Below are 13,465 nucleotides of genomic sequence, written 5' to 3' on the forward strand. Positions count from 1 at the left end.
TCCTTATGTGCCCGTTCGTATCTCGAGTAGCGTGCATCCGTACTGTGATAACCCTACGCCGTATTGCCCTGTATACCATTTGACACCTGAGAGAGGCGAGTTTGGGGGTCCTTCTACGACATCTTAATCCCTGCGCGGAATCGACTCCGGAACGGCGGCGGAAGGACGGGAGGGACGCATGGCTAACAGCGCACTTACAAGACAAGCACGACAAGCCATCCATCGGTCCATCGGTGTATCCCTACCCGCGTGATTCGCCTCGTTGGTTCGTACGTATTCTCACTGTGTATTTGGTAGTCCCTCCCCCTCGCTGCCGTGGTGCAAGAACCCATCCCCATGCCAAGACGGAGAAATTGTGGCATGGGTAACAAATCCAGTCATTATCTCCCTGAGAAGCAACGTCCACGTCCCCGCTAGTCTGGGGTTGTGGAGGGCGATCGCCGCTCGGCCACGAATCAAGATGCTAAACAGAGAAACGATCTGCCGTTTCCTACGACGTATGGGGTAGGTCATCCGTGAGGTTGCTGGACGAAGCATGTCGTAAGAACTTTGTCGTGTCGACTGTTTTCGCTGTTGCATCCCCCAGACGCCATTTCTCTTTTTTTTTTTTTTTTTTTTGTTGCGTATGACAAATGTGCGAAGTAATTACGTCGTCTTGTGAAGAGTCTTGTGAAGAGAGTTAGATCAAAGACAGCCGAACAAAATCTGACCTGGCATAGGCTGACCCACAGAGGGTGGTCATCCAGCGCATTCAGCCTGAAGGGGACGCTGGAGAATAGCGAGTCGCGAGAGGGGAAGCTCGACATGTAAATAACAACCTATAGCTCAATCACGACATATTTCTCCGTACATCCAAGTGACCTGTATTTCTGTGGTGAGACAGTGCATGAGCGACCAACTCAACTTGTGACATGTCGGGTTCACCAGAGAGACGAAGGAGACGACCAGTCTTCTTTTCCCTCATCTGGTTTACTCTTGTCTTCGCAGCTCCCTTGTCTCTACCCCGACATCGCTCCACATCACAAGTGCCTTTAGCGGCCCACCCTCGCTTCTTGTCCGGTGCCAACCCTGGGGTCGAACCGCACCTAACGCAACCCAACACGGCTTTGTAAGGGAGGAAGGTTACCGTGATCCTCGCTATATGGTCGATGGATGAGGGGTAAGAATGAGCAGACCAGGATGTTGACGGCGCGATCTGAGAGGCGGAGAAATATCATTGCGGTGCAAAATTAAGACGCTGGCAGCGAGGCAAGATACGAGAAACCAAGCAACTATTAAAGAACCAACACGCGTGATGGTCAGGGGCGGTCCGTTGGCGCTTTATATTCGCTGAGATAAGATGAGCGGGAAGTTCAAGAAGGTCTATCGAGGAAAAAGGCGGCACGATTCTGCGGAGGACAGCATGAACCGTTGTTTGGTGCTGTTTGGTGTCTGATTCCTTCTCTCTTCTTCCCTCTCGGGTGAACACAAGGCGAATGACAACACTGCCGTGAAAGGCATTGCAGCACTGAATGGGCGGCCAAAGACAACGACAAGGCGGGAAACGGACTTGATGCTCGAGTTTCCTAGGAAGGCCTGGTTGTGGGGTCTTTCGTCCCGAATCGAATCGTGCCGTGTCCTTTTCGGTTGCTCTTGCCGTCTTTGCCTGCTTCCCCTGCCTAACCCGTTGCATGCGCTCGCCCGAGGAAGGCGGTCGTTCAAAATAATGGCAAGAACAACCGACACCACCAACGACGACACAAACGGTCACAATGCAAGCAAAACAGTAGTCCACACAAGTTCGTCTTCCCATGTAATGCTAGCCGACGCCTTTGGGCTTGGCTCGATGCCAATGTTCGGCATTTCTGACAAGACGCGAACAAACAAGCATAACGGCTCCGTCGACACTAAGCCCAAGCTTGTTTAGGGGAGTTGCCCGCCTGTAATTACGGCCAAACTATGTCATACGCAGTGGGTTGCACCGCCAACCTTGGCGTACACCAGTCGCGGCTCCAAAGACGGACTCGACTGGGCAGGCACGATTTTGTGTTTCTGCATTGACCGTCACCTGCCCTCATGGGTGCTGGACAGAGGGGCCACAACAGTCCTCTCAGGGGCTATAGTTTAGTGGCTAGAATACTTCGTTGTGGCCGAAGAGACCCGTGTTCGATTCACGGTAGCCCCAAGGTTATATCCTCGGGATGGAGAAGTTGAGATGCATATTTGGCGTCAATTGTGCAATTTTTTTGACTTTCTTCAGTTCGTTTTGTCGCTTGTTTAGGTGCCTCCTTCGGGTACTTTTTTTGGTCTGTTTTGTCACCGTTCCTGGTAAGGTTACAAGGGCAGATCTGTGTACCTCAACAGTGGCCAACAAAAAGCGAAAAGAAAAGGAAAAAGTCCGTCAGCGCCTTAAATGAACGGCGGTCTGATCACAGAAAAAAAATTACATACGACAAGCAACAACCCCAAATCTTCAGCAGCATACACAACGTAAGTAAATACACGCGCAAAAAAAAAGTTGTTGAGTAGTGGCACTCAACTGAAATCTACTGGGATTACCGTGAATCGAACACGGGTCTCCTCGGCCACAACGAGGTATTCTAGCCACTAAACTATAACCCCGTTTCTAGAGCAGATGTCATTCTTAGGTTGGAGGCACACTAATCATGCTTATATGCGGAGCACCTTTTCTCTACACTTCTGAGCCAATCACAGGCACCAGCAACTGGATGACTAAGCGTCTCATGTTCCAAACGTCCGTCGTTCGTCTAATTCGCTGCGACGAGTTCCGTCGCCTTGTCTCAGCCAAGGTCGGCTCGTCATATTGGGAACAGGTCACGATGATCAAGGAAATCGGAAGCGCTACCATACTCAAGCAAGAAAATACCCTATCTCGGTACCCGAAGTAAGCCAGCGTGCCCAGCAGCATGCAAACCGCGGTCGATAGCACAGCAAAACCCGTGTTCTTGACTTTGTCAAAGCTACAGAACCAATCCAAAAAAAATCACAGGTCGTAACACCATTAACCCAGTTTACCTCAAATCCAGGGACATGAAGCAAGGAGAAAGGAAATAAACGTGAAGAGGTTGTGAAGAGATTGTATATTGCTTTTATGAGTTACGAAAAAATCATTAGGCAGATGAATTCTGGTGTATTAGACAGCTTCAATCATTCACAGAGGCATCAGGCCCATCTTAGATATCATAACGATGATGAACGTCGAATCAGCATTTCTAACTGTCCGTGTCTTGTTCTCGCACGTATGCAAAACTCAAGCATGGTGCCGTTTCATGATTCTCCTTGATCCAAGATTTTATCGACATCCGACCTTGGCTTAACGGGAAAAGACCTTCACGATTTACATGACCTGTGGTGGTAGCTTTCAAACCGTTCTTTGGACATACCTCGCCGCTATTGTGACTGTCAGCATCCGCATGTCAACATGGGTGCTTGTAACGTATGACGAAGGCGTTTTTGTCGACATTTTCCATGTTCAGGCGGACTCAAAACAATACGTATAGGACGAGTTAGGCCACGAATACCACAACATTTAATGTGTCACATTCTTTCGCCATGACAGCGAAATCCTCATGAAATGCAATGCTGTGGCCACCACGGCCCGAGGTAAATAAAAGCTCTTCCTGCAAATATTGAACCAACTGGTTTGAAAAAATAGCATCGCATTAGCAGACCCAAATATCGCAATCGATCAAGTTGTGCCCAGTGGCACGACTTGCACCATAGCCAGTGCGTTAATGTCCATGCACTCCGCAACAATGCCACCCCTTGCATCATTGATGTTTGCGGAACGGAGAAGGCCCTTGAGGCCAACTCGGTCGGCATTGTCACTTTGCTCTCCCTGCGAGGGTGTCCACATGTGAGCGAACGGACAGGTCCGCGTGGCGAAGATGCCTGCAGTCTCCGACCCGGCGGTTTCTTCGGTGCGAATGGAGAAGGATCTTATGCCATAATTTTTTATTTTTTTTTTGCAATATTGTTCAACATGTAATGGCCACTGCCATAAAGGAGCTACTGGCATGGGCGGAAATTTATTCTTGAAATGTTTTATTTGCTTTAACTTCAATAGGAAACAATAACAAATATATAATACTAAAACAAAAGGAAAAAGTAAAGAAGCAACGGTAGAAAATGCAATGCATTTGCGCCGTATCTTCAAGTACCAACGCCGACCAGACAGGTAAAGAAACTTTTGAGATCCTAGCACGATCTGTATACAGAAAGAGCAGGGTACAGCTGAAATGAAATAAAAAAGATGAAGAAATAAAAACAAACAGCGAAATAGAGCGTTTAGACAAATGAAAGCTAAAATACAAGCAAAAGACAAAGAGCAATCGACAGTCATAATAGTAGAGAAGCCCTTTCTGGAGCTTCTCAACAAGGGAAAGTATAAGTATGGGGAGAAAGTCATTCGTCGCTAATCAATGACACGCATCAACAATCGTAGTCCGAAGGTGCATCTACCGCCCTTTGCAAAGTCCAATCAAGATTTCAGGCAGGTCATAACCGTTGCACCGAAGGCGACACTTGGCGAGGGAGAGGGTGAAGGAAATACACGAAAAAACCAGTGATATTCCTCATGAATCGTCGTGTCTAGGCAACCGCAGTTGCCGTTAATTTCAGAAATGATCCGATAATGAATAGACATAAACTTCAAACCCCTTACAAAGGAACTGAAGTCGCGGTGAAGTTCACAGCTGCAGTCTAGTGGTTGCCGCATTTCCATCCAGCCAAACAAGAAAGACGATAAACAATCGTAAGAAAGGGGCTTTTGTCGAGGCCGTTAGTCTGAAACGAGGCGAAGGAGATTGGCGGCCGTTATTAAAGAGTCATAGAGAAGAGGCAGTAACGAGGGAGGGGACATTGTTGTTGGCAAGCAAAAAATTCTCGTCGCGGGTGACAGAAAAGAGGGTGGCATCCAAGTTGTCCTGGTGGTTCTAATCGGTTCAAGTATGGAGTGTCGTAGAATCGTAGAAATAGCAAAGTATATCGTATATCCATAGGGAGAGTTGAGTTGCGTACAGTCGTCCTGTCTAAATCAAAGAAGTCCCTCTGTCCTATAGAAAGATATTGTTGAGATCAGAGATGCTGCGTTGCCGCTTGTGGTTAGCAACATCGGCCATCGAGCTCGAGGCCTTGCGTTTCTGTACTGGCGATTCCTGCGGGCTTTGCACGTTGAATTCTGCGCCAAAGCCATTCATGGTCTGGCGCTGCTTAGGTCGCCGAGGCGGCGTGATTGGAGTGGTGACTGCCTCGAGGCTGCCATTCCGAATGCCACGCAGGGTGCCCATAGTGTAGGGGCCCGAAAAGGCCAGCGAGTCCGCCGTCGCCTTGTTGCTGTAAATCAGCTGCTGGTTGATTTGGTTGCGGCGGAAAGCACTGACAGTGTCCGAGTTCTTGCCAAAGTGTGCCAGCAGAGGGGGCATGGCGTTGTCGTCCTCGCCAACATTGTCCTCCTGCTCATCGTCAGCACCGATCGAGCTGCTGGCAGCAAATGACGGGCGGCGGTTTGCAGGTGGGCCCATGGGTGTCGCCAGAGGTGTCAAGACATCGTCCTCATCTTGCACGCCGCTGTCCAGATCGAGAAACAGCTCGTCACCGGGCATCGGGGCCGGAACCGACAAATCAAACAACTCGTCGGCAGGGTCAACAACGCCATTTGCATCTCCACCTTCGGCCGTGTTACGGTCGAACTGGATAAAGTCCTCGATGCGAAGATTTGACTCGCCATCGTCCTCAATATATTCGCCGGAGAAGTCGCTATCTTCGGCAACGAACAGGTCGGAACTGAGATTGGGGAAGAAGGCCTCGATAGGGCCAATGTTGTGGGTCTGCATGTAGTCGCCCAATGTGTTGGACGAAATCATAGCACCCATCATAACTGACGAGGAATTGCTCATGAGCGGGGATGACTGGGTCACGTCGTTCTGGGGCGGAAGAAGAAGCGGGTTCAGGTCGAACAGAGGATCGGACATGATATCTAGGTGTTGCTGCGGTTGCTGCTGCTGCTCCTGTTGATGATGGGGAGCTTTCTGGGGCGTATAGATGACCATCTTGCCGGTATGCGGGTGGATGAAGGCAACAGGCCGCTTGCCACGCTTTGGAGTCAAGACGTACCGTCTGGCACGCGGCTGGCCCTGGCGCTGAAGAGGCACCTCCGCATCCGAGTCTGAGTCTGAGAATTCCTCGTCGCTGTCGATGAGCTGGATGCGGCGGGCCAGCTTTCGCCGGATGGGGATGAACTCTGGCTCTTCATCCTCAGTCGTATCGCCGTCGGCTGAGACGGACGCATTAGTAACAGAAAAACGACTATCAGAAACAAAAGCCCGATTGGCTTAGACTCACTTTCATAGCCATCAAGTTCAGCATCGTCCTCCTCCTCATCTTCGTCCTTTACTTTCTTGTCGTCTTCGTCTGCGAGAGCCTGGGGGAAAACATCCGCATTTGGATCGGGCAGCTCAGCGGCCAACAGGTCGGCATCCGAGAAGTGGATGAGGGGCTCCTGCTCGAGGCCATAACCGGAACTGTAATCCCAGAAGGACGAGCTCACGGATGAATCCGAGTCGTGCTCAATCTCGCGGCGGAAGCCGGGGTCAAGCGAGCCCTGCTCGACAAATATGTCGGGGAAGTACTGGCTATCACGCAGAGATACGTCGCTGGTGGTAGAGTCGCTGTCGCTGTCTGGAACGCCGGCAAAGCGTACCTGGCGCTTTGCGGGCGTCGCCCGGCCTCCAGCCTGGTTCGCATCCGATTCGGAAACACCGTTCCAGCTAGCACCGTCGTCGACGAACTTGGCCTTGAGAGCCAAGGTACCGTCGCGGTGGCCACTGTTGGTGTCCATGTCGTTGGCGAGCTCGGCAAAGTCGGCATCATCCAGCTCCTCCAACTCATCCTCGTCGTCGTCGTCGCCGTCATCGTCGTCGTCATCGCTAACCGCGCCGTCTGCTTCCTCTTCGTCGGCGTCTTCTTCTTCGTTTTGGTCAGGGGGCCGGGGAGAAGATGCGTGACGAGCCTTGGTCACGCCCTGAATTATATGCTTCTCCTCGGCCGCATACACATCCTCCTCGTCGTTGTCTTCGGAGTCGCTGACTTCTTCGAGTGCGGAGTATCCGCCGTCCGAGGAAAGGTCGAGGGAGGAGGAGACGTCGGAGTCTCGCCGACGCTTGGACTTGGCTAGCGCAGCCTTGCGGCGAATGTTTCGGGCCATGGTGGGCAGGGGTAAATTGTTCGTGAGGAGAAAGCAGTACTGCAGGGGGTAGTACCGCACCGAAAGAAAGGCGGTGAATTTTTTGAAAATGGAATATTTCTGTCAACTGGCGAGACAATAGCGTTTGATATGTTTCCACTTCTGTTGAATGGCAGGGGAAATGGCCAAAGAAGTCGATATCGGATCGTAGACACCTGGACCAAAAAGGTTTTCTGGACGTAATGGATTTCAAGACGGGGAGGGCGGTCAAGAAAATCTCGAGTAGGAGAGAAGGCAGGGATAATGGTAGGGTGTAGAAATGTGGAAATCGGTCTAGAAAGACAAAGGAAATAAGGAATAGGAGGATGAAATAGGAAAGAAAAGTCTAGGTCGAAAGCGGTATTGTTGAAGCACGTTTGGTTGTATCAAAGTCGAGGCGTTTGTCGCGAGGGATTCAGAATTTTTGGGTTGTGAGTGCCACGATCTGTTGCAAAGGTCGAAGTCGATCGTGGTCCCAGGGCAGCGGCAAGGCCTGGAGGGGGTAAACTCTAGTCGAGAAATAGAATTTGGCAAAGATCTTGATTTGAAGACGGTCGTTGAAACTGCGGGACTGCAGAACGCTGCCCTCCCTCTCCGTCACATTCGTCGACGGAATGGAGGAGAAGGAAGGCAGCGTCCCACAGTGGGCATTTACAGCTCAGCGACGGCGGTGTACATCTTGGGAAATTCTCGACAAAGTTTAATGTATGTTTTCTGGTGCTCTGAGCGGTAGGTCGACTTCGTTGTCTGGTAAGGGGTGTTGTTGATGTTTGGAGTTGAAGATGAGGAGGGAAGGAGAGGACGGAGAAAGATGGTGAGCAGAGGCGGCGGTGGGAAAAAGATATTTCTTTCATGGCTCCACTTTTTTCCCTTCTCTGTAACTTTTTTCCCTATCAAGTGTATCAGCGCATGTGCACAGTTGGCACTAAAGTCTTAGTGGGACATTTGGTCACAGAACGCCTCAAAGATCCACGACCACCGCTATTTCTCTAAGCATGGACGGCACTGTGCCACCAGTCAACTAAATCGGCGAGTCATACCAAAAGAGTCTTGCCAGAGTGCCATGCTTCAAGGGTCTCTCGATTAAAGAGTAAGAAAAGAAGCGTCGAAAAGACGAGTAAAGAAAGAAAACAAGCGTCCCAGTCGCGACTCGACTCGACACAACAGGCAAACACGATCAATATAGCAGTACACAGAGCCTTCCGCCTTGATTTACCAAACGGCCATTTCCAGAAACGGCCGCCCACCAAGGAGGACACAAATGCAAGCTGCAGGCTGTAATTAAACCATCGCTTCGCTCCCTTCCCACAAGCAAGGAAAAGACGACCAACCACGCTCTACCGTCCTTTGCCCTCTCCTGTCCCATTGGCACGGCTACTTCCCGCCATGTTGTAACAGCGGGTCCCCGCCCCTTGAGACGGGGCAGTAGACAGAGAAGCAGGAGAGAGCAAGCAATAAAACAGCCAGGACACATCGCGGTATCTTACACCGCCATTTCAACCACGACAATATCTCGACGCCGCGACGACGTGGCCGGTCACAACGGGCCGTCAGCTGCAAGATGGCCCGATGGAGCACATTCACGGTTCCTAAAGCACATGGACGCTGCTGGTGCTAAAGCAATTCTCAAATTCCAACCCTCCTAGTAATCGAGTATGGACACTGCGCACACAATGTACTTTTTTTTCCTCATTCTGTCCCTGTAGAAAGCAGGCCCTCTGTTCATACTTTCCGCACTGTCGCGTTCCCAAAAGCAGCTGCCAGGGCCGTCTGCCGTGTCTGATCCCCACTGCTCTGCATGTGCATTGGCCAACCCACAGGACTCCGAATTAAAACAGGCATGTCACAATGTCAAAAAGCAAGCGATGCCCACAGGAGCTCACTAATTTCCTTGTTGCCACAACATCCTATGAAACAGTGGAATAGCCTCCAAAGGCAAACGGAACACCACAGCAAGCTCCAATCAGCATCCTCTCCCCGACCCAAGGGAGCCAAGGACACTACCAGGCGAACTCCGGTCAGCAATATTCGAGGAACTTTGCTGCTCCACTGAACAAAGGGGCAACTACGGCGACGGGCGACCATCGCCCTCGTCGCCGTAGGCAATGATGCACTCCAGGCGCCAGAGATGTCGCTGGTCTCCACCGGGAGATCCGTCGACGGAAATTTGCTAGTGCCACCGCTCCAGCCGTCCTCGAAGGCCTCGGCCAGTGGACTTCCGTCATCGTTTCTCGAAAAAGTACCTTTGCCAAACCAAAGAGGCGTCCATAGCGACGAGATTTCCTGTCATGCGATGTCCCGTTCCGCCCGTACAAACAGGAAAGCGCGAACCTTCTCGGAGCCAGCTCCGACAGGGCAGCCAATCCTTGGCAGGCATTTAAACACCCCCTCCATCAGCGTTCACTTCTGTAGGGAAGGAAAGAGTCACCACGGCTGCTATGAGTCAGTTAACCCACTGGTGATGAGTTTTCTCTTGGGCAAGTAAGTGCCTCGTACCAACGGGGCAGGCACGACCAACTGTGCAGTGCGCGTACAGGGTACAGCGTACACTGAATCCATTTTCATCACTGTGTGACACCTCATCCGAATATCAACAACGCATCCATGCCATCTGAGACTTGCAGTACGACGTACGGAGTAATCACAAATATTCGAATCGTCGTTATGTCGTTTTCTAGGCAGAGCCGCCTAAACCCTTAACAAAATCCAGCCAACGCGGGGTCAGTGTCACGTCTTAGCCTCCGGTTGAAAAAAAAAAAAATGAAAAAGGACTCCCGGCCAAAAACTTTTTAGTGGGTCTGTTCTTATCTTATCGCAAGGCCGCCATCCCGTTGCCCGGTGAGCTCTGCCAGTCCCAATTAGGCAAGAGTAAATATACGGGACTCAAGCGTTTGAGGTTGTGCATCACCATGTGCTGTTTTGGTCCACCGAGATAGAGTAATCTATTGTCCGACATCAACCTTCTTGCATCACCGTCTTGTGCTCTCTTTCCGACGTATCTTTATACATTTCCATTTCATCTATTTACCTGCATGCATCAAATCTGATACCATTCGCATCACATCTCTTCGACTTCCTCATTATTCACGATGGATTCGCTTCCGTCGAACTCGAAATCACACAGCCTGTTCCAGGTCTACCTCCGACTGCGGCCACCACAGACTGGAGCCACCGCGGCGGATCGCTTCCTCGACGTAGAGCCGCCAGCAACAGATGCCGCGTCGACCGCACCGACTCACATTCGCCTCAACCCGCCCAACGACCGGCGGCGAGCGATTGAGAAGTTCTGCTTCACACAGGTCTTTGAGGAGGACGCCAGCCAGCTTGATGTTTTCCACTGCACCAATGTTGTTCCGCTGGTTGAGGGCGTGCTCGCACCCCATGGCGGTGAAGGCACCGATGCGCTGCTCGCCACACTCGGCGTCACGGGCTCCGGAAAGGTATCAACAGCTAGAGGCTTCGCCATTGTCATGGGCATCATCAGCAGCATCGGCGTTGCGAACACGTCTCAAACAGACAGACACTAACCAAATTCTACAGTCGCACACAATTCTCGGCTCCCGGTCCCAGCGCGGTCTAACACAGCTTACGCTCGACGTTCTTTTCCGCTCAATCGGCCACAACATTGCCGACTGCGCGACATCTTCGTCTCTCGAAGCTTCGATCAACGCATCCGACGCATCCGAAGCCACCATCTACACAGCATCGACTTTCCTCGACTCGGTGTATGCCGACGCTTCTGGCCCGTCCCACTACAGCTCGCGGGCTCCCACTCCCATGATCGTACGACCCCCTTCTCCTTATTGTCTCTCTGACGCGCCTCCCTCCCCAGAGCAGCAATATGAAAATAAAGACGACTTGCCGGAATGCAACGGCAGTCTCAGTGGGCTGCCCATACCAGGCATGTTTCCGACCAGTCCAAGCCCCAGTGGGCGTCAAACTGCAGGCCTTCGACAGGCCAGCGTCCGAATCGTCCGCCGCGAAGACTACGCAGTTCCTACAACAAGCTGTGCTTTGCCGGTACCAGTAACGCCCGTCAAACAAACAGCCGTAGCAAGATGCGGGCTGAATATGCTGCCAGGCCCTGGCAACAAGGCCAAGGCCAAGCCAGCCTCCTCTGCCAAAACGCCACGGACGGCGCGACGTTTTATGGCGTCCACGACCGCGTCGTCCAAGCAGCAAAAACACATGGATGCTAAACATTTCTTTTCACAGGGCGACTACTCGTCAGCAGGTGCACCGCCACCGCCAACCCCTCGCCGTCTTCTCAACCGACCATCTGCTTTCCCGCAACAACCCGACATTAGCGGTGTGAATGTCAACAGCGATCCGGGCTCCCAGTACACCGTGCTGGTGTCGATGTACGAGGTCTACAACGACCGCATCTTCGACCTGCTGACGCCACCCATCAAGTCAGCTGCGACCAAGGAATACCGCCGGCGGCCACTGCTGTTCAAGAGCACAGAGCTCTCGCCTGACCGGAAGGTGGTCGCTGGTCTGCGCAAGATCATCTGCAGCAACCTGAACCAGGCGCTGCTGGTGCTTGAGGCAGGCCTTCACGAGCGCCGTGTCGCCGGTACCGGTAGTAACAGCGTCAGCTCGCGCAGCCACGGCTTTGTGTGCATCGAGGTCAAGAAGCGGTCCGTACAGGGTCGTCACAAGGAGTCAGCGCTGTGGACCGGAAATGTTTTGACAATTGTTGATCTGGCTGGCAGCGAGAGAGCACGCGACGCCAAGACGGCCGGCGCGACTCTTGCTGAGGCTGGCAAGATCAACGAGAGTCTCATGTATCTGGGACAGTGTCTGCAGATGCAGAGCGATGTTGGCAGCTCGACCAAGGTAGGGAGGGATAACGCCGCAATCACTTCGCTTTGGTGCCATCGCCGTCACGCAGCTAACACATGCTACAGCCCAATATGGTGCCATTCCGCCAGTGTAAACTCACCGAGCTTCTCTTCTCCAACTCCTTCCCATCCGCGTCCATGCAGTCGTCGCATTTCGGCCAGTCTGTTCGGCGGAACCCTCAGAAAGCCGTCATGATCGTCACCGCCGACCCGCACGGCGATTTCAACGCCACGTCGCAGATTTTGCGCTACAGCGCCCTTGCTCGCGAAATCACTGTTCCGCGCATCCCGTCCATTACACAGACGATTCTGGGATCTGCGCCGGCCACTTCGCAGCATGGACCTCTCGGCACGTCGCCCCCTCTGTCAACCATTAGCACCGCTAGCAGCGGCTACCATGCCGGCAATCACACCGTGCAACACCACCGGCCTTTCTTCCCGCCTGGGAGCACAGCCAGCTCAGCGCCACACAACCGAACGTTCTCCCCGATCAGCAATGCGTCGTCGGAAGACCGCGTCACAATGGAGATTGCTGCTCTGGAGATTTCGCGCCTGTCGGAAGAAATCGACTACCTGCGGGCCTCGCTCGAACAGGAGTCTGAGAAGCGTCATGAGGCGGAGTCCCACCTGCTCTCCATGACCGACCGGATGCTGGAGCAAGAGCAAGAGATCCGCGAAGACTGTGCGATTGAGTTTGAGACGCGCTTGGCCGTTGAGATGGCTCGCTGGAAGGCGAGCCTCGAGGTCGAGAAGGAGCGTGGCGAAGAGCACTGGGACCGCAAGGTCGAGGTGATGGAGCGTCTCCAGAGCACAGAGACTGACGAGAATCAGGGCAGTCGTGGCCGCTGCGATCATGAAGACAAGGAGAATGTCCTGGTGGAGAACCTTGAGGAAGAGAATGAGCGCTTGCGGCGCGAAATTGCCGTCCTGAAGCGGGAACTCACGGGCCGGTCACCTGTAAAGCGCAAGCCTTTGCGCGAGCGCGACGATCTACCGACGGCTTCGCCAGGTGCCTCGACACCAGCGTCCGCCGGCCGCGCAGCCGTCGACAGGCATGCCGGTGCAGGCAGCTCTGCTGAAAAAGTGCTCGAAAAGGCCGGCGAAAGCCTCCGGCGGAAGATGGAGAGGTTGCGCATGAGCGACGATGATGCTGACACCATTATGGGTCGTCCAAGCGGGCGTCCCAGCGGGGCGTCCGTCAAGTCCACCACCAGCAGCGGCAGTCCAAAGAAAATGCGCAAGCTTTCGCCGAGAAAGTGGGATGTTGCTCTTGATGACGATGATTTGTTTTGAGCATTTTGAATGTCAGAGTGTAATTGTCATATTGAGGCTGGATTTCTTCTTTATTTTGTCTATATTTATCTAACGGATTCGTTCTGTTGTGTACGTCTGCTTTAGT

At 52.6% G+C, this 13,465-nt stretch overlaps 2 protein-coding genes and 2 non-coding genes across 4 annotated transcripts; 2 read left to right on the forward strand and 2 right to left on the reverse strand.

Moving 5' to 3' along the window:
• Positions 1-2,092: 2,092 nt before the first annotated feature.
• On the forward strand, positions 2,093-2,164 carry SPSK_11216. The gene has a single exon. It is a non-coding gene; the product is annotated as a tRNA-His (tRNA).
• Positions 2,165-2,529: 365 nt separating this feature from the next.
• Positions 2,530-2,601, reverse strand: SPSK_11222. Its single transcript has one exon. It is a non-coding gene; the product is annotated as a tRNA-His (tRNA).
• Positions 2,602-5,054: 2,453 nt separating this feature from the next.
• On the reverse strand, positions 5,055-7,204 carry SPSK_07162 (uncharacterized protein; the record flags this gene model as incomplete). Its single annotated transcript, XM_016733829.1, has 2 exons — positions 5,055-6,274; positions 6,343-7,204. 2 exons carry the CDS (start codon positions 7,202-7,204, stop codon positions 5,055-5,057), a joined length of 2,082 nt encoding a protein of 693 aa, XP_016591308.1.
• A 3,107-nt stretch (positions 7,205-10,311) lies between these two features.
• Positions 10,312-13,359, forward strand: SPSK_06976 (uncharacterized protein; the record flags this gene model as incomplete). Its single annotated transcript, XM_016733646.1, has 3 exons — positions 10,312-10,662; positions 10,763-12,061; positions 12,133-13,359. 3 exons carry the CDS (start codon positions 10,312-10,314, stop codon positions 13,357-13,359), a joined length of 2,877 nt encoding a protein of 958 aa, XP_016591309.1.
• Between the last annotated feature and the right edge of the window lie 106 nt (positions 13,360-13,465).

This window comes from Sporothrix schenckii (assembly GCF_000961545.1).
Source record: "Sporothrix schenckii 1099-18 chromosome Unknown Cont41, whole genome shotgun sequence".
Lineage (NCBI taxonomy): Eukaryota > Fungi > Ascomycota > Sordariomycetes > Ophiostomatales > Ophiostomataceae > Sporothrix > Sporothrix schenckii.